We start from the raw sequence: 27,776 nt of genomic DNA, 5'->3' as shown, positions 1-27,776 counted from the left end.
TGCCGTCAGGCGCGGCGGCCGTATTCCGCTGGGGGAGAGACCGGCTGGTGTGCCGCCGGGCGGGCGGGGGGCGGCCGCGGAGCGGGGCTGGGGAGGGAGGCGGGGGGCGGCCCGGGGCCTTCCTCCTCCTCCTCCTCCTCCTCCTCCTCCTCCTCCTCTTTTTCGTCTTCTTCCTAGTCCTCGTCCTGCTGCCGGGGGGGCGGCGGGGCAGGGGGTGCGCGGCTGCCTGGGGGGGGGCGGCGGCGGCGGCTGCCCGGTGTGGGGAGGGGGGGCGCCGAAGATGGACTATGACTTCAAGGTGAAGCTGACCGGCGAGCGGGAGCGGGTGGAGGACCTCTTCGAGTACGAAGGCTGCAAGGTGGGCAGGGGCACCTACGGGCACGTCTACAAAGCCAAGCGCAAGGATGGGTGAGTGAGGAGCGGGGGCCCGTGGTCTGTCGTGTTGTCCTGTCCCCCCCCCCCCCCCCCCTTTCTGTCCCCGTGGCCCCTCCGGGGTCCCTTCGGTCCTTCCGAACCCGGCCCTTCCCGTCCCGTCCCCTCCCCTCCGTGTGCCGATGTTTTTTGTGGGGCGCATCCCCGGCTCGAGAGAAGCCCTCGCCCCAAGCGGCGTTGTGCTCCGGAGCAGTGCTTAAAGCTCTCAGTCCCGTTTTGTAGAGCGGGGAGCGGCTCCTTTTTCTATAACGGGGCTTTCCTGTCTGGGTTATCACTTGTAGGCACCATTTTAGGTGTTCTTGCAGGCAGCTGCTGGAGCTGCAGGCTGCTGGTCCTTGCGGGGCTCTCAGATGCATTCAGGGATCGTTATTTGTGATGCTGCTTAGCACAGACTCGAGCAAACAAATTTCTCTGTCTGAATCCTTTAAAGAAAGAGAAAGATAGGGCGAACTGTCAGCCAGCTCTCGCTAATCCCTGACATGGCACCAGCACCAGAACAATAGGGAGCAGGAAGCAAAAGAAACTGGGGAGGCAGGGGCTGTGCTAACAGGTCCTAAATTCTCAGCTGCATCCATCCATTATCCCTGCGAGCCTCCTCGCAGCAGTGCTCTGTGCGTTGTCGCTGAAAGAATGCTTATTTGAGAAGTCTGGGCGTTATCTCTACCTTTGATAAATAACTGCCCGCAGCCTGCTTTAACTTTATGATGGAAATCGGATCAGGCTCTCTGAAGCTTTTGCTCTAGCAGTGCTTGAGCCGTTGTCTGCAGGAGGTTTGCAGCGGGACCGGCTGCAGCTGATCTCATCTGCCTCGCACGCGCGGACATGAATTGTAGCGCAGTTATTTCGGCGTGAATTCTGCTTGCTGCTATGAGTCAGCTAACCACTACTGCTCGCACGTTTTGCCTCGGAATCCTTCAGGCTATTGTTCTGAACTGTGGGATTTCTTGTGTTAGTCGGCAAAATTGTCAGCCTGCTTGGTGATGCTAGGGAGAGTGCGGTCAGAGTTGCTGGTGGCGGCGTTATTTCCAGAAGTTACAGAAAAAGGGAATGGTGTGCTTGAAAAAGAGAATTAGGCAGAGGGAGATCGGAAGCAGAATTTTCTCTGTTCCCCAAGTGCGTGTGATTTTTAAATCCCCTCTCTTCAGGAGGGTGGGGGAGTCAAGGTACAGTATCTAACAGCAGTTTAACAGAAGCTGCCAAGCTGCAATTATTGTCTCCTTTTTTTTTTCTTTTGCCTCATTGTTCCCTTAGTGCTTCTTTTCCTGTCCCTTTCCCTGGCACTTCTCATTTCCCTGCCAGATGTTTGCAAACTCTCTTTGAAATGTGCCTTTGGACAATCTCTAAAACATTTAAGATAAAAACATCTGCGGGTGTTCTCATAGCTTATGGTATAGCTGCACACAGGTGATGCGAAATTGTATGGCTGGAGCTAGGCTTGAAGTAAAAGGTTCCATTTTGATTCCCGTATCAAAAAGAGAGAAACTGCAACAGCCAATACAGAACAGCAAGTCAATTTCCTGACAGCTGATATGTGCCTCTTACAGCGCTGGGTGCGTGAAGGTAGAGCACAGTGCTTGTGTGGTGTTATCTGCCAGACGACACTGTTTCAGTACCCCCCAAATGTTTCATGCTGCTGGAGGGAGAAATAACCTCGTTTGGTTGAGCTCCCACAGCTCAAACTTTCTTGCATTAAGCTGTTTGCTATCTTGCTTGAACTTGCACGTTTTTTTCCTGTAGAGATATGCATTTGCCTTAACCTGCATTATGTAATTCTAAATCTTACTTAAAATAACGCAAGTTCAATGTCTGTTAAAACGCATCACGTGTTTTAGGGAACTTTGAAGAAGGTGTCCTGCAGGACTGCAAATGCTTTGTTGAAAATACTGAGGCCGCTCTTAAGCGGCATACTCTACGCGCAGATATCTCACGAACAGAACCTACGCAGACAAGAACTGTGTTTTGGTAGTACCGTTTGTGTGAATCTATGTCCAAAAGCTCTTGGTGATGAAAATGCAGCTTACAGGCAGTAGGAGCTGGTGCCTTCAGTGTGGCAGCGCGTTCGCCTCTTGTTGATTGCCTTTGCAGCCGCCTCTGAGGCGGAACAGGGCGATTCAAAACTAGCTAGGAGCTACGTGTCCTAGCCCTAGGAAGGTAACTGGATGTCCTCAGAACTACAGGGGGGTCTTCTGGGGAACAGGCAGGCAGCCACCTTATCTTCAGGTGGTGAGAATGCTTTTAAAAGGAGCGGAGAGGCAGCCTGTCCTTGGGTGACCTGATGAGGGCATAACCCTGCTTTCAGCCTCATTCTGCCGCAACTGCTGCTGCAGCCGTGCTGTGCCCTTTGCCACGAAGCAGGGCTTTGGGCCGGGCTTAGTGTGTCAAGACCATCCAGAGGAATCAGCAGGAACAGTTCCATGGGTGTCTGTTACATACTCAGTGCCCAAACCTGAACCTGTTGGCCGTCACCCATTTAAGTGTTACAGCCGAGCTCCACGTGGTGCATTGCCTGTGGCAAAGCTGCATGCCGTTCTCCAGTTTTCACTTTAATTTGTTAATTCCTTCTGTTATGAAGTTTGTAGTCCCTGTGGCTGAAGAGAACCTTCCTGGCTTTGTGCTGAGCACTGCCTCTCTGATCAGTGCAGGACCCGCAGCGGGCTCCGAGCCAAGCGAGGATCGTGTTAGAGCAGCAAGGTACAGGAGAAGGCATCAGGGTTTGGATCAGGAAACTGATCCTCTTGTTCTTAGTGGTACTGGACAGTTCACTTTTATTGTCTAGAGAATTCCAGTTACTTCCTGCATAAAAAGCTGCTCTGTGTGCTGCCTGGGTGCTCAGAGATGTTGCTCAGCCCAGGTTGTAAAGCTACCTATTCGACTTATGCAGGAATAGAAAAATATGCCCACATTTTTTAAGCTTGTTGGACTGTCACAGAGACGTGAAGAGGTTTGCTTATTTAATTGACTGGATCAGACTCCTTGCAAGTTCATCAGGAACTGACTCCCAGGTATTTGCTTCGGCGCACTGAAGCGGCAGGACGCTAGAGGGCTTGCAGTGGCAGCCTGGGCTTCCTCCGTGCTCAAGCACCCGAGGCAGGCACTTAGCTGTGCTGCCAGGCTGCTTCCTGCGCTGGTGGTAGCGTGCTGATACCTGAGTGGTGTCTCGTTTAATGGGATTGATCTTGCACCGTATTCTTATTTGCTTCCCCTTCAGTTTTCAGCGTGCAGGTACCGTCTGAGATCCGTGCTGTCGAGCAGGGATGCCTGTTTCGGTGGCCATTTGGAGCACTGCCAAATATCCATTTTTCCTGTTTATTGGCTGTGGTTTGGATGAGAGTAAGAAGCTATCGACTGTCGCTCTTAGGCAATGTATCACTCTTTAATTACAACAGCAAAAAAAGATATAATTGAAGATCTCAAACTGGAGTCATACCCCCCAGTGTGTTACTGGAAGCTTTTCTTGCTCAGGGAAAGACGTGTGGGTGATGCTCCAGGTGGGGAACCCACAGCAAGTGAGCTTGTGCTCCCCGACTTCTTTTTGATGTAGGTCCCGAACAGGAGCACAGCTGGAGGCCTTTAAAACTAAATTTCATTTCAGCTATTCTAGTTCTGTGTTGGAAGTATTGCTGTAGGTGGAGGGACAGGTGACTTCGTTTGGATGCGCTAACGCTTTGTAATTGCAATTACAAAAATGGTGCTTGTGGACTGGACCCCTCCTTGCACCTTGGAGACAATCAAATTCACATCCACTTTTTTCCACTTTTTTTTTTCCCTAGAGAGGGTCTGTGTGAGTTGTGTAAGAAAAGGTGTTGGAAAAACTAGGGGCTATCTAGTAAACGAATGGTTTCCCTCACCTTTAATATGGTCTGGGGTAACTCACCTACCTGGAAAAGGATAGTGCCAAATATTGCCAGTCTCCAAAAGAGACTTACCTTTGTATGTGGGGAAAAAACACAGAACGTGACTAAGTCGCATAAAATAATGAACAGTTGGGGTAAGAGGTGGGTGATGCTCCTCTGGTTTCATAGAATTTGAAGAACTTTTTTTGAACAGTAAAAAAATATTTTAACACAACATAGATAAACTGTGCTACCTGTTGTCAAAGGGAAGGCCCAGGAGCTGAGAGCCTTTGTTTGCCTGAGGGATTTTGCTTTCAGAAACTCTTGGCCCTCTGTAAGGCTGACACCAGCCAAGTTTAAGCATGTTCCAGGTTGTATTTACAGGTACGTATTGATTGAGTTATTATCACAGCTGATTTTTAGCAAGAAGAACAAGCAGTTTGGGAGTGCAACAAGTGGGGGTCGTTGGGTCAGTGATAAAATTGTACTAGCAAGAAGCGTAACAACGAGTCTAGGCTTAGAGTTTCTTGCTTCTCCCCACATTGAGCCTCTGCAGGAGTTGTGCCATGAAGTTCATACCTCTAGTTTCTGGTATCACCTGCCAACAACTCGTCTTCTGCTCAGTGGACATCATGAGTGCCAGTTCCAGCTCCCTGCAGCAGCAGCTGGTGTGCGTCACGCGCGTGGTGAGAGCCGCAGTGGACACACGAGTGCCTGGCTGCTGCCTCCATGAGCAACAGTGCGGAAGTTGGGGGTGCCGCAGGCTGGTGGTGCCTCTGTGATGTGTCCGTGTTACCCTGTTCAAGTGTATGCCCTGAGTCTCTTCTGGATCTGTTACCACAGCAGTTAGAAAGCTCCTAATTAACTCTATCTGCATAGTGAGATGTGCGCGCTGTGCTGCACCATGTCTCGGGCTCTTTATTTTTTCTAGTGAAATGCTTGCATAACTCTTTTCCCTTCTGCTTCCTGCCCTTCTCACCCCGTCAGGTGGCTCCACGGCTTTGAGGTCAATGTACCAGCCTGCTGCCTGAGCCCTTCTGTGGCCCTTGGGCTCTGCCTGTTGTGATCTCCTGTTCCCTTGTCCTTGATGTCCTGATTCATTTGGGGAACTGGCAGCGAAGGTGGAGCTGGCATAGCCTCGAGGGGATGTTCCATTGCTACCTGAAGCCATTGGCAAGTGCAGAGAGGAGGGTGTGAGAGCTGTGTTACAGAATACCAGATCTGTGTCTGCTTTTTCCTGGATTATGAATAAGAATAATACAAAATGTCAGTAATGTGGCCACATACTGCTGCTGTGCTTGGTTTCTTATGAGGGAATAGAGGTTAGTTGTTGAGGGTGCTGGTTATGGAGAAGGTGAGTATCACTGGAGGAGGATCACAGAATCACAGAACTGTAGGGGTTGGAAGGGACCTCAAAAGATCATTGGGTCCAACCCCCCTGTAAAGCGGGTTCCTCAGAGCAGGCTGCCCAGGTAGGCGTCCAGATGGGCCTTGAGTATCTCCAGAGAAGGAGACTCCACAACCTCCCTGGGCAGCCTGTTCCAGTGCTCCGTCACCCTCACTGTGAAGAAGTTCTTTCAGATGTCAGTGCGGAACCTCCTGTGTTCTATCTAGAGGCCATTGCCCCTTGTCCTATCCCCACAAACCACTGAGAAGAGGTTAGCTACATCCTTCTGTCTCCCACACCTCAGGTATTTGTACACATTGATAAGATCCCCTCTCAGTCTTCTCTTCTCCAGGCTGAACAGACCGGAGTCTCTCAGCCTTTCTTCATAGGGAAGATGCTCCAGCCCTCGTATCATCTTTGTGGCCCTCCGCTGCACTCTTTCCAGGAGATCCCTGTCTTTTTTGTACCGGGGAGCCCAGAACTGGACACAGTACTCCAGGTGAGGCCTCACCAGGGCAGAGTGGAGGGGGAGGATCACCTCCCTTGACCTGCTGGCCACGCTCCTTTTAATGTACGCCAGGATCCCATTGGCCCTCTTGGCCACCAGGGCACACTGCTGGCTCATGGCCGACCTGTCACCTACCAGGACCCCCAGGTCCTTCTCCGCAGAGCTCCTCTCCAGCAGGTTGCCCCCCAGCCTATACTGATACGCGCGGTTGTTCCTTCCCAGGTGCAGGACTCTACACTTGCTCTTATTAAACCGCATCTGGTTTCTTCCTGCCCACCTCTCCAGCCGGTCCAGGTCTCGCTGAATGGCAGCACAGCCTTCTGGCATCAGCCGCTCCTCCCAGCTGTGTCGTCAGCGTACTTGCTGAGGGCAGACACTATTCCCTCATCAGGGTCGTCGATGAAGATGTTGAACAAGACCAGACCCAGCACCAGCCCCTGGGGAACACTGCAATGCTCTTAGTGAAATGATAACGACGTGGTATGCTCACTTTAGCTCTTGCTATTCTTTGGTTCTCAAGTTTTAAGACTCTTAGAAGTTTAAAAAAATACATAAAAATCAACAACAAAACAACTGAGATCCTTTATTACCTGATATCTGAGGAGCTCTAATACGGAGGCTGTAAGACAGGAATACAAATGAAGAGACTTCAGCCCCATGGAAAGTCTTCAATCAGTTACCCGTAGAGCAACATCTGAGGTTCTTCCTCAGGGAATGAATGGGGCAGGAGAGGTAAGTCGGGAATCTGGCTCCCAGAGATCTGTGGGACCAGCAGGACAAATCCTGCAGCTTGTTCCCAGCTGCTGGGTTCTGAGAAGCCCAATAGGAGTTATGGAAAAGCCCCAGGAACAAAACAAATGCGCTTTAAGTAAGCGCAGTGCAGGTAATTCACCGAGCAGCAGCAGTTCTGTAGTGAACAGGCTGGAAGCAGACCTTGAGAAAGCGTTTCCTGATAGCTGATTGAGTTTAATAGGGCCTGCCTTCCTTTTAAGGGGGACTGTGGTGAGCCTTGCATGCCTTTTGTGCCTCCGTGGGAGCTTTGCTGGCCAGGGCAGGTTCTAAAAGGCTGATCTAGAGTGGACAAATAGCTGGCTGTTGGACTTGGCTTTCTTTAAGCAGTACAGCTTGTGGTCGCTGGTGCCTGCAATAACTGTTCTGTGGGAAATAGAGCTCGCGAATCAAGATCAAGCCCCAGCACACAAAGGGTCCTGGTACGTCAGCCTCATTCAGAACCCACACTTGGAAACTAAGCATTCTTAGGAAGATTGTTTGAAGTCAATACGTAATTGGCTGTTGGAAATAGTAAGGGCGCAGTTTGTTTGGTAATGGTGTAACATACTCCAGGATGTGGACTCTGATTTTATGTAGATGTTGGGAATCAGTTCACTTTCCTCTGTTAAAGTAAGTCTGGAAATGGTCTTTAAGGTTCAATACAGACAATTCATCTAAGTTTGTTTAAATAAGATAATGATGCTGAGGTAGGAGCATGAAGATCCTTGTCTCTGCTGTGAATAGAAGCTTTTATTCCTTTCTGGTTCCCTTCCACTGTATAAAAAAAAGTCTTGGGTGAGTAGTAGAGAAGCCCATTTCGTGTGAAAGGATGGGAGAAAGATTTTGCTTGCAGGCTTCACCTCACCATGCTGTGACCCTGTCCCCCTGCCACCCTCACCTTTTATTTCGTGCGGGGTGAACAGTGGTGAGTGTTCCTGCTCCTTGCAGGCTGAAAGCCTTTCCGAAGGGGGCTGTGTTGAGGCTGGTTAGCCTGCTGCTCGCTCTCGTCTCTGCCGAGGCTCAACAAATGGTTTCTGGGACCTTGTCAAGCCCCCATAACGGCACGCTTGGGATTACAGACCAGCATTACTCATAGTTGAGGTTTTTCTGGAAGGTGCTAAGCCACTTCTGAACCAATGACTAACTTTTGTGTATCATAGGCTTCCCATTTAATAAATAGATATCAATTTTGTGCAGAAACAAGTGTGAACTCCATAGTAGTTGATACAGGAAACGTACTGGATGGACAACCTAACACCTGGAGAATTCTGCTGATGTGCCCTAACGCATCTGCTTTGTGTATCCTAGTGAAAGACTCTTGAACATAGGAAGATCAGGATGTGAAAGGACGATTTTTTAAGTAATACTTGCAGAAAGAGAGGCTGCTGTTCAGGCAATGGTTTGCATTCAGCTGCCTTGTTGACTACCTTGAGTGCTAAGGGATGGCATGGCAAAACGTGTTGTGCTTAACTCTGAATTTGCAGGAAAAGATCTACAAACCAGGATTAAAGCTGCAGAGATGTTCTTTAAAGGACAAAATGTTCGCGAGAACATAGTGATTATTCTCAAGTACAGCTGATAGCCTAAACATCCAAAATTCAAGTCAGGCTTCGAAAAAAACACGCGTGTTCTGCGAAGATGGAAGAACACAGCTAAAGGTCACTGGAACAATCTGCCTGTTTTTCTGGGAGTGCTCCATTCTGTGTGCTTGTAACACCTTGTGTACAACATGTTGACATTTGAATAAAGGACACTTGAGAATTGCAGTAAAAAAAAAGCCTCAATTCATTACTGCGTGTTTGAATAACATGTGCAACTGAGAGCTCGTACAAAAGGCTCTGGATTGCGGTAAATCTCCCGATTCCCCCTTGTGTTTCTGGCCTGGATGTGTTTCCTGGGAAAGTCACAACCTTGTCCTGTGAGGGAGGGTCCTTGCTGCAGGTGTACTTGCAATTACAGACACTGGATAATCCCACAGTGAAGCCTCCAAAAATCAGGTTTCGTGACCTGTGTTGTTCTCACGGAGCTCCTGTGCAAGGTACGGAGCATGGGAAGAGCAAATGGAGCCAGTTCTGCCTGCCGGAGCTTCATGCCATCAAGGCTGCCAATGTGTAACTTGAATCTTATCTAACTTTCTATATTTCAGCTGTTTGGTGTTCCAACTTCTTGCTTTTTGACTAAATGTCAATCCTGTTTAAGCAGGGTTGAACAAAGCAACCCCTCCCGAGGAAATGTGCTATTGCTGCCATTTGCTCTTACGTTCATTCAGGTCTGTATAAGCTTCCAGGTGAGTTTTTACGACTGCCAGATGAGTGTCAGATAACCAAACACTCAACTCAGAAACAAAAAAAGGACCGATTGCAACGCTGCAATCTATATGGGTAGAATCCCAGGCACATGTAAGGGGGAAAAATAGCATTTGGCATGTTTCCATTAGCCTGTGTGAGACCAGGGTGGCTGCAAAGCAGAAAATAGTCACAAATGGCTTGTTACCCTAATTTAGTTCAGGCAGATGGAGAGAGACACCAAGAAAAGCTTTGGGCCAGTGAGCAATGAAACAGCCAGTCAGGGGACACACAGCAGGAGAATCGACTCACGACTTGGCCTGCAGTGCGATGTGAGAGCAGATTCCAACTATTGCCCCTGAGGGCTGTGACAAACGTGTTCTGTGCTTTGCTCCTGGAAGGATGCTGAATCTAAGCAAGGTTAAGAAAGCCGTGGAAGTACCACTTACCTTTGTGTATTTCTGTATTGGAAAGGAGGTGGTGATGGGAAGATAGAGCTTCTTAAAGCTGAAAGAGAGGTGAAAAGGTGAAATGTTGCAAGCTGCTTGGGGACAGTTTTTGAAGCTTACATGGCTTGCAGTGGGTATGTATTGCTCATGAACGTGCTGTACCAGCAATTAAAGTACCTGGAATGGCCCAATAAAATAAAGGAAGCCCAGGGAGTACGCTCATCTCCCATTTTCTCCCCTCTTTTCTGAGGCATCTCTAGCACAATAGTATCTGTAGGACCAGGGGATCACTGAGCTGTAAGAGGAGTGTTTTGAGGTGTTGAAATGACAGCAGGAAACTAGCTTTGTCTGGGCTTTATGGAAGAACTTAAGGTAAGGAATGCACCAGACCTCAAATGGCGGTGTTTGGAGAAGGGGCTGCTTGAACAAACCAAAGGGAGTAGTCGCTAGTCAAGATGAGGCACCTTCACGCATGTGAAGGAGCTCGGAAATGAAATAAGCAGATAATTGCCTGGGAAGTGTAACTCAGTGCTTCTACTTGAGTCATAGAAGGCTGGAAAAAGGCAACGGTGACATTTTTAAGTAAAAATAGTAAGTGAACTAGTGGAAACTACTTGCTAGTGAGGTGGACCAGCAGCAGACATAGTGGAAACATGAAAGGTTCTGAGGTGAGGAGGCAGCAGCTTTAGGGAAGAACAAGTTAAGGCAATACAGTTGTTGGAAAGGGACCTTATTAAGCACTTTTTGGAAATCCAGGAAGATTCCAAAGGGTTAAAACCTCTCTGGATAGAGAAACCAGTTAAAGATTAGGACTTAACGGGGTCATTAGTAGCATCTCTTCGAAACTGGGCTGCTCAGAAGTTTTTAGGTTGTTTGGAAATCCCTTGTCATGAATAGCTGGGAACAAGCTTGGCTGGTGATAGTAACTTGGGATTGTAAGGGGAAGGGCTGGTTGTGAAGGCCTGGGGAAGGATTTTGTGATGGTAAGGGCCAGTAATAAATGACTTGTTGGTGTGAAGCGATGCACACGCAAAAAAGGTTCTTGACTTGCGCAGCACGGGCCTCTGATTTTATTATTCCTTACGAGTTTTTTGGGGGTTTGTAATGATAGTTTTGTGGAAGTGCCAGCTCAGTGCAAGTAATTGTTAAAAAGCAGAGAGTCATAGGACTTCTTGGCAGTGGAAGGGAGAACAAAACGTCATGGTTACTGTAAATCCTGTTTTCAGCATTGTAGGCAACAACTTCAGCTTTCTCGAGTGCTACAGATACTGAGGTGACTTCAGAGCGGTCAGAGAGAAGAAAGTGTAAATGAAGACCAGCAATATTTTCCTTTACAAAGAAGAGAGAGGTACCTCATGTATTGCTTTACGTAGAAGTAGAGTTGAAACGGCTGTGTGTTTTGGTAGAGCAGCACAAGCTTTTTAATCAGGAGCGAGGTGCTGTTGCTTGCCTATCGGTGTAGGATTTCTCCATGTGCTGCAGCTGGTAACTGGTCTACTCATAGAAGCAAGCCTTGTAATGTCCTGTTTGAAAACTTCTCTGGCTGAGAAATGGTAATTTTGTGGAAGAAAGGAGGAGGAGGTCCTTAACTGGATCCCAGGTGTTATAACCTCTTCAGGTACTCTGTGCTGGAGTTGATTGCAGGGATGGAAGGCTGTGGTTTTTGTTTTGCTTTCATATTTTTTTCAAATGTTAGCCAAGCATGCTTCCTGTGGTCTCACCTCTTCCAGGAAGGGGAAAGTGAGGAGAGGCATCTTGCTCTTCTGTTCTCCTTTCCTCCATCCCCTGTTTTTCTTTTGCTCTTACCATGCACTTTGTTGCTGGTTTGGGTACTTGTCAAACCCTACTGTAGACTAACATTTTGCTGGTTGCAGGGGAGGAATCTGCTCGTGGAGGAGTGTGGCACAGGCTTGAGCTGTCCTAAGGGAGGGATTTTGTGGCTAGGAGCAGGAAGGGGGGATGTCAAGGAAAGGCTTTTCTTTTGACAACAGCAAATTCCTGGGTCGGAAGAGCCCCATGTGTAGTGTACCCTTAAATCTACTCCTCTGCTTTGAACTTCTTGCCAAACTACATGTTGTGGCAAAAGTTTTTAATTTAAAAGAACACAGAGAACAAAAGGAATGAAGTGAATTACTAATTGCCATTCACCACACGGTATTAGCTGTCTCTCCAAAGTGTTATTTATTGGCTTGCTGCGGATGGGTTTTCCTCCAGCTGTGGGCAGTGACCTTTTCTTTATCCACAAAAGGGTCTGATTACTGGAGGATTTGTTTTGAAATAGAAAATAGTCGCAGCATAACCCTTTCTCTCTGATAAAAATAATGGTGCCGTTCTGGCATAGCAGTTGTGTCATGTTCTGGAAGTATTTTGGTGCTGGAAGAAGTGCAGGCGCCTGAGTTAGACCTCCGCTTGAGAAATTTCCTTCTGCTAGAGCGTCTTGCCCTGCAATGTTTTCTTTGTGCTAACGTTCTGGTGAGTAATCTGGCTTTTTATTTTTACATGACATGCTGCAAATTTAGTTGTGAGTCCATGAAATGTGCTTCAGTCACAAGCTGCGTTCCTTGTGTTCTGTAGTCTTTTGTCAAGGTTTCTTTGTCTTTTTCTTCCAGCACGCTCTATATAAAAATTGTATATTAAAGTATGTGCAAGACGGGGTCACACTGGTACGCTTCTTTCAGGATAAAATGTGTGTTTCTGGGGTGGAAGGCTAATAGCAGAAAGAAGGGGGTGCAGAGACTGGCTTTTTTTCTCCCTACCTTTGACTATGCTGTTTTACCTGTTCGCATTTATTGTGAATCATGTATGTATCTTAAAAAAAAAGGCAGGGTTTTGAAACATTCCCAAAGAAACACATCTTTAATTTTTCACTTTGCTAGGTTCCTTAGTATTTAAATTTAAGTGATTTTTCTGTTAGTCCTTAAAACTTAACTAAACTAGAAATTATAGATAAAGGTAATCTAATCATGTTAACTCTTGGAATCAAAAAAAAGGAAAAGGAAAAACAGTAAAATTAAGATTAAATATATTTCTGTCAATAGTTTCTGAGCTTTGGAATGTATTTGAAGGTAACGATATGTTTATCCGAACACTTTCTAACTCTTCAAAACTTAGTGTGTTCATCCAGCACACTGACTGAAACTTGGAGTGAATGACACTGATACTGAGTAAATACACTGATTGCGGAGCGGTGGTCCTGGATTGTCTGAAAGGTCTCACCAACTGTCTCTATCTGTAGCAGACCTTTAGGAAGTAAAGGCTCAGGGGAGCATGTAGTGGTGATTTTCTAGCAACATGTTCCTTCTTCATCGGAACTATTGTCCAGTGATGAAATTAAAATGTGGGGGCCTGCATTTCCCCTGTATTTTGAGAACAACTATGAACAAAGGCAAAAGAACCACAGACGATAAGGGATGTGATCCTTTTTTGTGTTGAACTGATTTTATTCTGTTGAGTCTGTCACACCTCTGTGACACCAGCCAAACATAACTGGTCTTCCTGGTGGTACTTACATACCTACAGCATTCAAGAGCACTTGCATGCCAGCAACACCAGAGAAAATGAAGACGTGTCCCTGGGAAGACATCTGAGAAGAGAGGGGCTGTGCAGGTGCTGTGGTCTTGTAGGTCTAGACCAGAACTGAACTTGGTGGTGGAACCACGCCAGGTGAATTTGTAAAGCAGGTACTGATGATGCTGACAGCCGCCCCGTTAGGAGGGATATGAGGTTCTGCCTTTAGTGGTGAGCACAAGTAAGTGTCAAATCTGAATGTCTTGTGAACTGAAGTTATCTTCGTTCGATCGATCAACGAGTAGGAACCACTCTTTATTCTCTTTACCTGTACCTGGAAAGTCTTCTGCAGGAGACTTTGTAGAGGAGGCAAGAACAGTTGTGAGCTACTCTTTTGAGCTGAAATCCTTTGGAAAGTAGCTTTTCTGATTGGTTTGCATTATTATCCTTTATCATTTATTAATATGCAAGAGGCTTTCATAACAGAAGCTGTTTATCTGATTTTTGACAGATACCTTCTGAACAGGGAGCAAGCAAGAACCTACGATGGGATAAACTTTAAGCAGGCTGAAAATACATTTAAATACTCTGGGCTTGAATAAATCTGAACTTTCCAACACAGCCATGCTTTGGTTGTGTGGCTGAAAGTTTCTAATGCAGAAGATAGCGTTGACTTGTGTTCAGTAAGTTTAGTATATGATATGAGACGATTCTGTTTTTCAAGATGTTTTTAAATTAAATCAAATGACGAACCAGTAATTTAACCTAATGTTTATCTTCTGGTCTTGCTTTATCCAACTTGTTTTAGGTAATATAATTGAAATGTTTTTAGTTTTTTTCCTGCTCTTGAAACAACAACAGGAAGAAACCACAGGTGTCCCTTAGAAAATACTTTCATTTTGGAGTGATAAATGTAGAGAGAATCAGTAAAAGTAAAATCACTTTAAAGCGACCCTCAAACAGCTTGAAATGAATGATAAAGTTGTAGTTGATCTTGTTGCCCAATTTTCAAGTCGTCTTTTGCAATGTTGAACTTTTCCACTAAATAAATGGTTTCTGCAGTAGGAATAGCACCTGGCTGTGGCTTTCTGCGGGGGTGAGTGCACTGCCTCATGCTGCCTTGGAAGGCACGTAGATGTTAAAGTACCATGCTCATCCTGCCTGTGGATGAAGCAGCTCTGCTTCCGCTGCATGTGCTTGCTCTCTTCCCTTAGACAGCCTCATTGCTCATCTGAGCATTCAGCGGTGCCTTTCAGCTCTAATGGGTCAGAAAACATGCAAAATAATACCTGTAAACAGTTTGCCACGCTCTGAATAAGCCCATGTCCAGCTGAATCCTGGCTCCAGCACAAAGGACATGAGTGCATGCGTGGGGCTGAAGGTGGGATTCCTCCAGCAGCAAGCCCCGGACTCACATCAGGCTGTTGTGCAAACCTTTGCTGTTAGCTTTCAGTTCTTGCTATGATGTAATTTTAAAACACTTAAATGTATGAAATGTAATGGGTTCTGTGGAAATGGGATTACAAGCAGGTAGAGTGGTTATCATTGCATCACAGGGCTTTTTTGGGGGGGGAATCAAGATTTTTCTCAAGTTTTTCTGAAGGTACAGGATCATCAATCAGCCTTGCTGTGTGCACTAATTATTTTGAACTCAGTGTGCTTTCTGGCAAGCCAGGTGCCTGTGATGTAGTTTCCCAACCTTGGTACCAGTTGCTTTGTACCAGGCGCGCAATACTAATTTTTTATGTATTTTATTCTCTGCTGATGCCCATCATCTGCGTTCCTTGATTGTTGGCCTCTGCCCTGTTGTGTCTAACACTGCCTAAAGAGTAGACACTTGTTCTGCATGCTTATACCTGTCCAGCTTTGTACATTCTCCTGAGCTTGTTTCCGTTTCAGTCGGTTGGATCATAAATCTGAGCAGACTTACTACTTCGGTCCTCGGTTACTGAGGCTGTTTGTCTTGGATGTGCTCGGCTAAGGCTATTTCTAGAATGCCCTGACCTTGTCAGCGCGCAGTGGTCTTTGGGGACGGAAGTCAGCTTCCTGAGAGGTGAAAGGGTTCTGTTTGGTCTCTGTGGTTCGGTGTGTAAGCTCAAAGCACACCCGTAAGTTTGTGGAATCTAAGGCCGTGCCATTGAATTCCAGTAGGTGAAATGGCAAGGCTACGTGGTGCCATAAATGTGGCATCAGAAGGGAAAAAGGTAATTCTCGAAGTTCTTCTTTCCAAGTAATAATTTGAAATGGCAGACCAGCACCCGTGTCTTTCTGGGCTTTCTAGGAAGCAAGGTGTTATTTTGGTGCCTGTGTGTTTGTGTGCACAGCAGTTCTTCTGGTGTTTAGTATAAGTGTGGAAATCTTTCAGCTTCAAAGATTTAATCTGAATTACTTCCTCACTGGATGTCACAAGTACAAAGGCTGATTCTCAAATCAGATTTTGAATCAAATGAAAACAACAAAGCCCACCACCACTGCTAGGACTTGGGGGAAGGAAGCAGGGAATGATTCCGCAAAGTAAAAATGCCAAATAAGTGTCCCGAAGGTTAGTTTTCTGTCATAAGTGATTCATTCTCATCTTCTAACCTACAGCTGTGTGTTTTGCAAGTTCCTCATCCCATCTCTCCCAAGTATTTAAGGCATTCAGAGAATTTGGTATTAGTGCTGCTGAGGCTGAATCCCTCTAACAACACTACGACAGCTGTACTTACTCAGGGTGTTTCACTGCTATTACTGGTGATGGTAATGGAATTCTCAACGGAGGAATTAAAAAAAATCGTGTTTTGTTAGCATGCTTATCTTTTAATTATCAGGATTTTCATATTCCTCAGGGAATAAGAACCATAAAGAATTAACAGGTTCATTAGTTTTCTACAGAATAGATGCTGCATTTTTAGTTCTCCGTGGTAGCTTTAAGGCGGTAGAAGCTGTTTCCCTCAGATGTTTGTCCGGTTTCACATTTCCTTGTTTTTAAAGAAACATTGTTCCTAAGCTTTTAACCAGTTAATTTTGTATTTGAGATTTCAAACTGTAATGCAAGCTTGGATTAATGACCATTGGCTTCCAGGCTTCTTTTCTTCATTCTGCTGTTTTACAGCTTCACAATGTGTGTGGTGTTAGGTAGAGCATCTGCCAAAGTTACTTAACGTCTTATTAGGCAACTGAGGAAGTGGACGGGTTTTCCCAACAGGATCTTTCTGATAAAAAGTTTAGTTGAATTATAATTAAAGTCTTCCTAGGCCCTTAAAATGCAAGCTGCTAAATAGCCACTGCTGTTGTTTAGTTAGCTGTGGAAGATATTTATAAATATTTTATTTTTGTTTCCTCCCTTGTTACCCTGAACATATCTTAAGTTTCAAAGAATGCAATTGCCCATGTCCAAAATCACAGAGAGGCCTTTTGGGCTGTGTTATGATAAAAGCAGCCTCTGGTCAATATATTTTGGAAGTTGTCTAAAATAAGCTTCATCACTTTGACCTTTCCTTTGATTTCATAGCACTTCTGTAAATTCTTATCCTTCCATTGGAAAACTATTCCCCCAATACCCATGGCTCCAAGGAATTATAGGAAGCTTTTGTAATTAAACGTAGCTTGGCTTAACAGAATTTGGGGGTTTTGTCCTTGGATGAATGGAAGAGCTGATGCTAATGGCGCAGTGGGTAACCATAGCAGTCGCTGGTCTCAGCGTATACCAGATGTTAGAGGATTAAGGGTTGGCTGATTGCTTTGTAGCTCAACTACATGTGCGTCATCTACAGAACTCAAGTCCGAAGCCTGGTTATTTTTTCAGGTTCTGGAGGAGAGTGTGGTGATTAAAATGTGCCTTACCACTAAACTTTAGTTCCTTTTTCTTTATCCCATGGTTAGGTTTCCTCTGCAATGGTTGAGTAGGTGGAGAACAGGGCAGAGACTGCTTGCTGTGAGTACAGGAGCGCAGCAACCTGGCAAGTGGCTGACTCCGTGCAGCCACAGGTGGCTGTCAAGGTAGAGCATGGCTGGACACAGCATCTCTGGATCTCAGATCTGTACTGCCTTTCAGTGTGAGGAGTTCGTTTTCCTCACAAACTTTTTTTCATCCGGTGTGAGTATCCTCTTGTAAGAAGAAGAGTGGTTTGTTCTTAACCCCCCTATCAAATTTAAGTGTTAAAGTGATGATTGTAAAAGACTCAACATGTGCAAATGAGTGTTTTCTTCCAGTTTTGTTCTAGGAAACAGCTGAAGTATCTTTTTCTAAGAATTCTCAGAGAAAGTCTGCCATCTGCTATGGAAAATTTGGGTCCAAACTTCTAATTTGGCAAAAATTGTATTGGCTAAAAATAGAATTTTACTATCATAACTGGGAGGCAGCCTTAACTGTAGTCAGTGCTACCTGAAATACTTGTCATGATCGCAGTCATATAGCAGCACTTCTTTTTGTACTCAGTTCTTCAAACCCCACAAAATCGAAACAGGCAAGCAAGCAGGTCACTGAGTAACCTCTAGTCACACCAATTTTGCTGCACGTTCTGACACTGGTAGCGCTTGTAATAGCAGCAGTGGCATGGCAGCACTCCTCATGGAGTGGGGATCTCCTCAAACACCTTGAAAACTGCGTGTCTGAACAAATAGGGCAATGAGAGTAACCTCTTGTCCAATCTGTTTTGCTTCGTATTTATATCTGATAACTGCTGTGAGCCGTTGCCAGCAAAGGGAGATAGAAAAAGACAGGGAAATTTTTCCAGCTAAAAAATTTTCACCTTCTACCAGCAGCGTAGAAAACCTGTGCTGGAGAGCAGGTTGAGGTTGTTATATTCAGTAGCTGTTCATGGCCTGTAAATCACCAATCTACTGTGAATGTGTGTAGCTTCAAGTCCACGTATGCTTTTGATCCCTACAACAGTGTCATCTATTAGGTACAGTTTAATTACGTGCTTAAGAACAATTCCTTGTTTTCAGGCTTCATGCAGCTAGTTCTCCTGTAAGGTGAGAAATAGGGAATTATTCCCCATTCACACCTTTTTTGGTTATGTATGAATGAGTTTGTGCTCAGGATTGGCTCTATTTCTTTTCCAGATCAAAACTTTTTATTTTTATAAAATGGAAGCTTTTTAATGTCTTCTGTCTTTGTCCTCCTTACTCTTTTTTTTTTCCTGTTTGTTCCAGATCTTGTATTCCCCCTCGGATTTCATCTTGCTGATTCCATGTAATTGCCCTCTTACTGAAATCTGCTCTCGCCCACTCGCAGTTTCATTCCACTTTTCATCCCCATTAACTGTGTTTGTATTTTGCCCATTAATCTCCTACTTCTTCCCCTCTTCTGTTTGGAACGGTTATTGCTAACAGTGGGTTGTCTTTGAACCCCATGAAAAATCTCTTGGAGAGGACCTGATACTTTGAGGGATTAAATATGGAGTGATGAACAGGGGAGTGCGTTTCATGTCGCAAGAGAGCGATTCAAAGCCTTACAAATGTTTAGCGAGAGCTGGAGTAAACAAGTGCATGTGTTTTAAATGCTTAACTCTAGGGCTTTTTTTTTTCTTTTGGGTGTTTGCGTTCTGTGTTTTTGCAGGGATTTTCCTTGCAGCTGTGAAAGCTGGAAGCAGGATTCCTGAAAAATTTATGAGGGTTCTTACACATCCCAAAGATATGGGTCTGTATGTGTGCTCCAAGTATTGAAGTCAGTGCCGTTAAGTGCTGTGCTCTTCAGGAGTGCTGTGGGGTGCAGCCCAAAAACCAGAAGGACAAGCACTGTGTGTCTTCAGGAAGATGGGAAAGAGGAAAGGTTCAGTGTCCTCTCTTGCTTCAGTGCCTCTTCTTGACTTACCTACTGGAAGCCGGAGAAACTAACAGGCTTGCATTTTAAATAAATGAATACAAGCTATAAGCAGGTTAAAGTACAGGAGTTCTTTGTTTTTTAAGCATTAGATGTTATTGAAGCTGACAAACATTTCTCTAGATAGTTCAACTTGCACGAGTACCTTGTTGTTATTCATCTTGGCGGTTTGGCTAGTTTGGTAGAACCACAATTTTAGGACGTTCTGGAGGAAAGAAAAGGTGCTGTGACAGTGTTTTTGTGCTACTGAAGAGCTTGTTCAAATACGGGTAAGTTTTGCCTCATCCGAGTCCCACATTTATGGGAGATGTACCCCTAGCTAGACTTTGAGAAACTGTGTGCTAGTATGTACTAAATGTTTGTGGTGTTTTCCTCATGGTAATACAAGAAAGGAATGGAAGAAGTGTTGATTGTAACGTTTGAAAAAGTCAAAATTGCTATTTAAGTAGTGAGAACATATTTATATTTTATCTGTAGCAGCATGCTGTGGTTAGCTTATGGCTTAGTGCTTAGCTGGTATCCAGGCATTAAATCAGTAAACAATTGAAAGAAAATAAGGTGAAGAATATGAATTAGAAACTGCTGAATGGTGATAAAGAGCTCACTTTGAATTCATGGTGCAATTTTTTTTAAAAAAACTTCTTTTCTTCTTTCACAGGAAAGATGATAAAGATTATGCTTTAAAGCAAATAGAAGGTACTGGAATTTCTATGTCTGCATGCAGAGAAATAGCAGTAAGTAACAAGTTCTTTCTACTAGCAAACAGATTTATTAAAAGTGTTGATTTGAGTGCATGCTGTTTTTGTTGGCTGAATCATGTTATTTTACTATGGGTGCTGTATTTTCATTATGGAGGTATAAAATAAGTACAAATGGCGTGGAAGATTTTGCACCTGTTACGCTTGCTGTCTAAAAATGACTGGTTTTAAGTTAGAATTTACTGCCTGCCTCAGCGCAGATTAAATGCAGCAGTTTAATAACACGATTAGAGTCAGTGGTTTAAATTACTTAATCTGACTTTTGCATTAGTGCTTGTTATTTTTCTAAAGAGGTTAATTCTTATGGGCTCCATGATTAAAACATGTTGGGTTCTGTTTAAATGAAGATTTCAAGTCAAACAGGCATCGTCATTGCCTCGGGGGCTGTAGTATACCCATGAATATTAGTCATACGTTTTCCTAGAGTATTCAGGTTCATATTTTTATATTTCATGTTGTTAAAAAACATAAATAAGTACTTGTGGTTTGTGACAAGTTTGCAAAGAAACTGAAACTCAATGGGTCAGCCAGTATGTAGAAGGTTCTGGTTAACTACTGTATATTCTTACTTTGTGGTGGTGCTTGGGTTTATTTATCTTGAAATGTTTCAACTGAAATTGATGAATTAGGAAAGGAAATAACCATAACTCATGTGTTTGAGTAAGTGTTTCAAACCCGTAGTCTTGAAGGATTTAAAACTAGTAGATCTACTGCAATTTCATTTTTGATTGAAGAGCATATCAGGATTTCAGACACTGTTGACTTCAAGTTGGCTTTGATTTCAAACAATTTAGTCCTTGAAATGAGTGAGGTGAAAAAATGAAGTGAAACAGTATCCTGTAGGAGAAGGTAATTTAGCAGGTTTTGAAAGCTGAGCCTTTTTGTCATGCTAGATAGACATCCACATGGAACTGAAGGAGCTGAAAACAGGGCCTTAAATTTGGAATATCCCAGCCATTTTGGCAGTAACTTTCCAAATATTGTGACTTCCTCAGGGTGAATGCTTTTGGAAAGAGTCAGCTACCGTTTCAGAGGGATTTGTGAGAACACTTTATTTGTATTTTTTGCAGTGATTTCCCTGAAGAGTTTGAAAGAGTTTATTCTACTTGAAGCTGGCAGGAGAAGCTTGTTAGGGAGGTTTCATCTCGTTGCTCTGGGAAAGATCCTTACTCAATTTGTATCTATTAAAAGAGAATTACTAATTTGGCTGACAGTCAGGAGCGACTTGGCCTCTTTGCATAGCTTGAGGACTGCTGTGTAATCATTCCTCTAGGGCAGCAGGGTCCCTGTAGTGATAAAAGAGGAACAAGAAGCAGGGAAGCTTCCTCCTTGCTCTGAGCTGCCGCAGCTGTAGGATTGCACCCTTTGAGGAGAACAGCAGTGCAACTCACAGCCCATGGTGGGAGAGTGGTAGAGGTGAAAGAAGGGCAATGTTTGAAAGCACCAAAGGCACAGTGAAGGTGGGCTGACAGTGGAGTGGAGCCCAAAAGCAGGTGTAGAGAGAGAGAGTAATCTGCACCAGTGTTTCTTGAGCTGCTCTTGGCTTTGCTTCCAGTTTTGCTTCCAGGCTTCAGCTGCTGATGTGGCTGTTTTTCTGCAGTTAAATTATTAACCATGGACTTCTAGGGTTTGATTTTTTTTTTTCTTACTGTTTTTGTGATGCTTTCTTTTTGAAGGCAAGAAGGAACATTTTTCCCCAAAATTCATTGTTCCTCTTTTTTTTTTTTTTTTTAATTCCACTAAATATATATCTATATACTTCCATTCCTGTGAATGAATATCAAAAAGAAAATCAGGAACTCTTCATATACAGATAAGCCACTTTAAGAGTAAAACTTACATTGTTTTTACTGATGGTATGAGTAGTGTATATATGAAAATGCTACTGAGTTAATCAGCAGTGTTGTACCCTAAAATGTAATCTGTACATATAATTAAAAAAATTAATAAATTTATTTGTGGTAATACTTAAAATTCAGGACTGAATACCAGACTTTGTAACAGTGCGGTCTAGACCATCCTGATAAGTGCTTTTTTTTTTTTTTCCCCAAGTGTGGTGGTATTGAGGAGAGGTAAGATGACTTGCATTGTGTGAGAGATGTATTGCTTTCAGTTTCTCAGAAGAGCTGAAGTTCTTGTATTTTAGTCAGATTTTCTGGCAAGAAAGCAGTTTGATAAAAATCAAAGTGAAACTCTTGTTTTTACAGCTATACAATCAATTTTGTCTTGTTTTATGATGACTATCCTCAGTTCAGGAATGTTGAGTAACCTATATATTTAAAAATGCCCCTGACCAACTTTTCTGAGGCTGGTAAGTGACAGCGTCAAATTTTCAGAAAAACAAAATAATCGAGCTACGTAAGTGAAAAGAGCTGTGAACCAGGGCAGTGACATGAGGTGAAATGGGTGACCTGGTTATGGGATGAGCTTAACCTCTGAAGGTATATAAAGCTCTTGCATTTTAGTACTTGCTGCAGCCTGAGAATTTAGACCTTATGCTCGTGAACCTAGCTCACTTCTTATTCTGTTTAAATAAGAGGTTTTTTTAATGCTTTTACATAAACTGTTAGATTTTTGTTTTGATTATACTAATTGATTAAGTATCTTTAATATCAAGGTAGTAGTAGTTTGATAGCCTTCCTTATCTTCCCCCATTCATCCACCATATGAAACATTTGTGAAGCCTGCCTTACCCAGAGACTTTTAGCTGAATGTCTGTTCTTGTTCTCTATAGAAGTGCAGGCTGCCTGGGCTTCCTGACACCTTTTCTATGATATGTGCCCTCACTTTCAAGGATTAAGCAGGCACTAAAAACTACATGCTCACCATACCAAGACTTAAGTTTGTATTAGATGGGAGAGTAGAGGTTTAGAACGGTGAGAAGATGCATATAAAAATGTGTAGCACAAAAGCTCAATCCCTCAGTTCTTAGATCTGTGGTGTAATCATGAAGAAGAATGTTCTTAAAACCTATCTACCTGGAATAATATGGCAAATGTGATGTCACAATTGACAAAGTAGGAGAATTTTTTGAGGCTGTAGCAAACTGGAGTAGTTAACCAGGCTTCATGTAGTTTCAAGCTTATTATTTTGGTTTGAAAAAAATCATATGCAGGAGACTTAGGTTTTAAAGTAATCATAGAACGGCTTGGGTTGGAAGAGACTATTAGGTAATCTAACTCCAACTCCCCTGCCATAGGCAGGGACACCTCCCACCAGACCAGGTTGCCCAAAGCCCCATCCAACCTTGCCTTGAGCACCTCCAGGGATGGGACATCCATCTTCTCTGGGCAACCTATGCCAGTGCCTCATCACCCTCCTAGGAAAGAATTTCTTCCTAATGTCTAGTCTAAGTCTATCCTCGTCTAGTTTAAGACCATCCCTCCTTGTCCTATCAGTATCTACCTGAGTAAAGGACCCTTCTCCATCTAAGTCCCCTTTAAGAATTCAAAGAATTAAGAATTAAGAATTGCAACTGGGTCTCCTCAGCCTTCTCTTCTCTAGGCTGAACAGCCCCAGCTCTCTCAGCCTTTCCTCATAGGAGAGTTGCTCCAGCCCTCTGATCATCATTGTGGCCCTCCTTTGGACCTGCTCTAACAGCCCCACATCCTTGTGGTGGTGCTGGGGGCCCTAGCCCTGGACACAGCACTCGAGGTGGGGCCTCACAAGGGCAGAGCAGAGGGGCACAATCCCCTCCCTCCCCTGCTGATCACAGCTCTGTTGATGCAGTTGACCTTCTGGGTGCCAGGCACACGCTGCTGGTTCATGTTGAGCCTTTCATCCACAAGTCAAACTACTTTCTAACACTTCTCTTATGGAGGTATGTGACCCATTGGAATAAAGGATCACTTAGGATATTCACAGGATATTATGCACTGTCCAAACAAAAGACTTGTTATCAGTGAAGTGTGTTGCAGAGCTTTGATATTTACTATTTATTTCTTGTTGGTTAGCATTTCTAATTTCGTTTTAGTAGGTCTGCAAATATTTCAGTTGCCTACGCTTTCTTTGTTTGTGAGGTGTGAATTTTTTCATCTTTTTGCAGGACTTGTAGTTTTGATTTTTTTACTTCATGGTTTGGTTGATGGAAATCCTCCTGAGAAGGTTGTTAGCATGTGAAAACACCACATAGTATTTTTCTATGATAATACTGGTTTATGACTTGGCTCTGAAGAGAAAATTTGTGTAGTGGCAGACGTTTTCAGTGATGGGAGTGCTGAATGGGACAAAGCAGAGCTGGGATGGAGGGTGCTGTGCTCTCTCCTGTCTGCTTGTTGACCTCAAAGCACCGCAGCCAGCTTTTACAAGTTAGAACAGCCTCGAGCCTGATGGATCTGAGATAGAAAATTACAGAACAATAACTACCTGGCTTCTTTGTTTCCGTTCATTAGGTGTGCCTTGGAGGCATTTGGTGGTTTGGGATTTGGTGATTTCAGGTTAAAACAAATGCAGGCTGTTACCACAAAAGTTGATACTCGTAGTGTTGGATCTATTAGTAATATGGCTGCAGGATAAGTTCATTCATCTGGACCCAGTGGAAAATTAAGTTTTGTTAGTTTCCTGTTGTGTGAGCAAGCCAAATTGAACCATCCTTCAGTTGTGTTGTGGCTCTGAGTGACTCACGGGAAGCAGTAGGAACGTGCAGGGGTGGTTTGGGCAGAATGGGAGCTTGCAACCTGTTACTCACGTGGTAGTGTTGACAAAAGGAAAGTTGATTTCTTTCCCCAAGGCAGGAGGCTCAGGGCCCAGCACAGCCCTGCTGCTGCCTTTGAAAAACGGCAGCCATCCTGCTCATGTCCACAGCTGCTCGGTCACCCTGTCCAGCTCCTGTGTTGGAAAGTGGCAGAGAGGTAAAACAGACAGATAAAGCAGCAGTCCTGTGCCCCAGGTGGGTGAGAAGAGAGCCCAGGTGCCATTTAGTTAGTGGCCTTCACAGAGTTGACCTCAGTGGAGGCTGCTGATTGGGTTGGTCCTCCTCACACAACAGGCCTCCTGGGCGACAAGGAACGTGGTACTGCATACCTCGGGCCTCTTTCCCCTCTGCCAGTGTGGGAATGGAAGAAGGGCTTGAGGGCTTTTTCCAGAGTCAGTCTGAGCTAGGCCAAGGACTGTGAAGCAACACACAGCCATTGGAGAGACCCTACAAGGCAGAAGTTGAAACCTAATGACTCCAGGACTCACCCTCCTAATCATCTTCCCCTGGGAAGGGACCAAGCAATTGTCCCAGAGGGTGGAAGAGATGCTGCACCTCACAGTTTTTGTCTGAGTGCTGACAGCGTGTGGCCAAGGCCTGCTCTGAATACATCCTGTTCGGAGCAGGGACCCATGCTGCAGTGAGCTGGCCTTAGCTGTGGTTTTGTGATATGCAATGAGGAACCATTTGTGGGTGCAGATTCCTCACGTTATATATGGGTGGCTGTCCTGTTCCTTCCCCATTAGCAGCAGAAGCACTCTCCTGCAAGACAAAATACAGAAATTACTTAGGTGAGTACAGTCTTCATAGTAGAAGAGAAGTGCTGGTTTTCTTGGCAAGCCTTCCATGTGGTGAGAAGCAGGGAGGTACTGAGGAATACAGATGTTTAATGTGACCCCATTTGACCAGACTCATCACTCTCAAATGTTTTAATAGCAGTATGGTATGCATACAAACAGCATTCTTGAAATGTTTTGTGTAAAGGGAGGGTGGTAGTAGTAGGTTTAGATCTGTTAGAGTGGGATAAAAATATTGAATAAATGAGAGAAACTGTAATCCTTAGGAATCGTAACAGTTTCTGTGAACAGCAAAATCTGCTGAGCTTGACAGTGCTGGTGTCACCACGATTCTTCATCCACTACTTTCAGAGTACCTTCAGTAACATCTCAGTAACTTCTAATAGCTGGAATATGCTTGAACTTGATTGAGATTCTAATAAATACTGACGTCTGTGTGATCATGTAAGACTCATTTCTTGTGGAAACCACAGAAGTTAAATCAGAGTTGTGCATTTTTTCTCTTGACATTTTGTGTGGTCAGGCTTCTTTTTAAGACTTGAAAAATGAAAAACAAAAGGATGAAATAAATCAACAATTTCACAGTTGTAAGTCTGAAGAACTGGAGGTTGAAAAATGTATTGTCAGCTTCATAATAAATTCAGAGTGTGCAGCATTATGACTTTTTCTGTTACATTGCCTTAGTAAGCTTTCATTTGAACAAGTGTGAAAGGAAAACAGCCTGTTTTTGCAGCAGATTTTTTTGTTCTTTTTTAGTACTGTGGAATATCTCACGAGAATATAAAATGAAATTGCATTTACATTGAGGATAAGATCTGGGATCTAATGGATAGCAGCTAAGCCAACATGGGATTTAAGAACTTGTGTAATAAATTTGTTTTTTAGAGTTAAAATTGAAAGTTTAAAGTACTTGAGTAAAGGTACATTTCTGATAAGAAGCTAGGAGTAATAATGTAAACTTTTAAAAAGATTTACTTCAGGAATATGGAATTAGATAATACTTCTGTAGTTGTCGTATTCTACTCCTGCAGACAAGCCAAGTGCACCTTCAGATATTTAGCAAAGTACAAGTTAGGCTTGTAAGGAAAAAAAATCTCTGAATGGAGAAGGTCTCACTCTAGTCTGTAAATATTATTAAACCTTAAACCAAAATTATTAATGACTTCAGACTCATTTGTACTTATGATAATTTTGTCAGTTAGAATAGCTGCTCTTTTTTTTTTTTTTGAGAGTGTGTTTCTTTCTCTGGCTTTGTTTTTTGCAGGCTATAAAGATTTTGGTTGTTTGTCTCCTGTCCTGCTGTAGCCAAGAGAACAGAACCTGTAGGCTTGGGATTTCTTTGCCCTGTTGTATATGGAATTCGTCTTCCCTGAATTGGCTGGAGTTGTGTGTAGTATTTTAGGTGATGTCTTAGTAAGCTTGTACTCATCTATCCTAGCAGTTGTTCCGCTGTTTTTTCTCTCTTGCAGAATGACAAAATCTTAGTGTTGTCCTGGTCTGAAAATTGCCTGTCCTTCTCAATGAATCTGTCTGCTTTTTCTTCCAGTCTGTTTCCATCTTAAGTCATGGTGTGACTACAAATGTACAATTTGCTTGGTCAGTTAGTGGAACTGAGCCTTTTGGAGGCGTGAGATGATTGGATTTTCAATTTATGCCATCAAACTGGCAAGATGATACGATAGTGATTTTTGCTTAACTGAGTGTTTTGATTGATATTGCATGCTGCTTTATGTGTAGCCAGCTTTCTCATTGCCCTCTGCTTCAGGGGAAAAGTGTTGTGTAGCTGTTATAGGAAGGCAGCAAGTTCAAGGAGTGGCCTTGTCTAACATACCTCAAGTCCTGAGAAGGGCCTTGAGAGAACCCGTACTTGTTTATTCAAGTAGACATGGCAGTATTGCAACACTGAGCAATTTACCACATATAGTAGCAAGCATCACGAGTGGAGGTGGAATGGCATCTGCAGTAAAGCTAGCAATTCTTACTTCTGGAAAGAATGCACTCACTCAAAATAGTCTCTTGGCTCATGAGAGGTGTCTGTAGTGATGGAGAGTTGTGCTGCAAAGGTGTGAATGTCACCAGTGGAAGGAGATCTCCACGTTCACGGAGGCGTGTGCTGAGTTCAGCTCGTATTTGATATGAAGGTAATTACTGTAGTGTCCCTGAGCAAGAACAGGTTTGCAGTAATAGCGTGGTAGCTTGCCAGGTTGTGTTAATGCAGCCATTGATTATTTAATGATGTCCTGTCTTACCTGTGTTTGCCCTTGTCCATGAAGCAATTCAACCATTTCATGTGTTTTCAGGATGCTTCCAGTTATCATCCCTCAGCTGCCCCATGATTGTGGAATGAGTGTTTCTGCATCTGAGAAGGGAGAGAGAGGAATCGTAGTGCAGGCCCAAGTCTTGGGCTTGTAGGGATGCTGGTTCCTTTGCAGTGTCTTGAGCAATATTTATGAAAACGAGGGAAAACCTAGGTGGGAACAACGTGGGGTTTTGATGCTCAGGTCAAACCAGAGGTATCAGCATCATCATCAGTTGCGTATCTGTATT

At 44.1% G+C, this 27,776-nt stretch overlaps 1 protein-coding gene across 3 annotated transcripts in view; it reads left to right on the top strand.

Moving 5' to 3' along the window:
• The first annotated feature begins 245 nt into the window (after positions 1-245).
• CDK8 (cyclin dependent kinase 8) overlaps positions 246-27,776 on the top strand; it is an 80,566-nt gene continuing 53,035 nt past the window's right edge. For 2 of the 3 annotated variants that reach the window (XM_035325998.1, XM_035325990.1), the window contains exons 1-2: positions 246-408; positions 19,640-19,715. In XM_035325998.1, the coding sequence (XP_035181889.1) occupies positions 281-408; positions 19,640-19,715 (204 nt within the window). In that variant the 5' untranslated portion in view covers positions 246-280. The remainder of the gene's footprint in view (positions 409-19,639; positions 19,716-27,776) is intronic. The other variant, XM_035326006.1, reaches the window with a different exon arrangement.

The sequence above is a fragment of the Oxyura jamaicensis genome, chromosome 1 (assembly GCF_011077185.1).
Source record: "Oxyura jamaicensis isolate SHBP4307 breed ruddy duck chromosome 1, BPBGC_Ojam_1.0, whole genome shotgun sequence".
NCBI lineage: Eukaryota > Metazoa > Chordata > Aves > Anseriformes > Anatidae > Oxyura > Oxyura jamaicensis.
The sequence above is the reverse complement of the archived record's forward strand: the minus strand, read 5'-3'. Positions and strand labels throughout refer to the sequence as shown.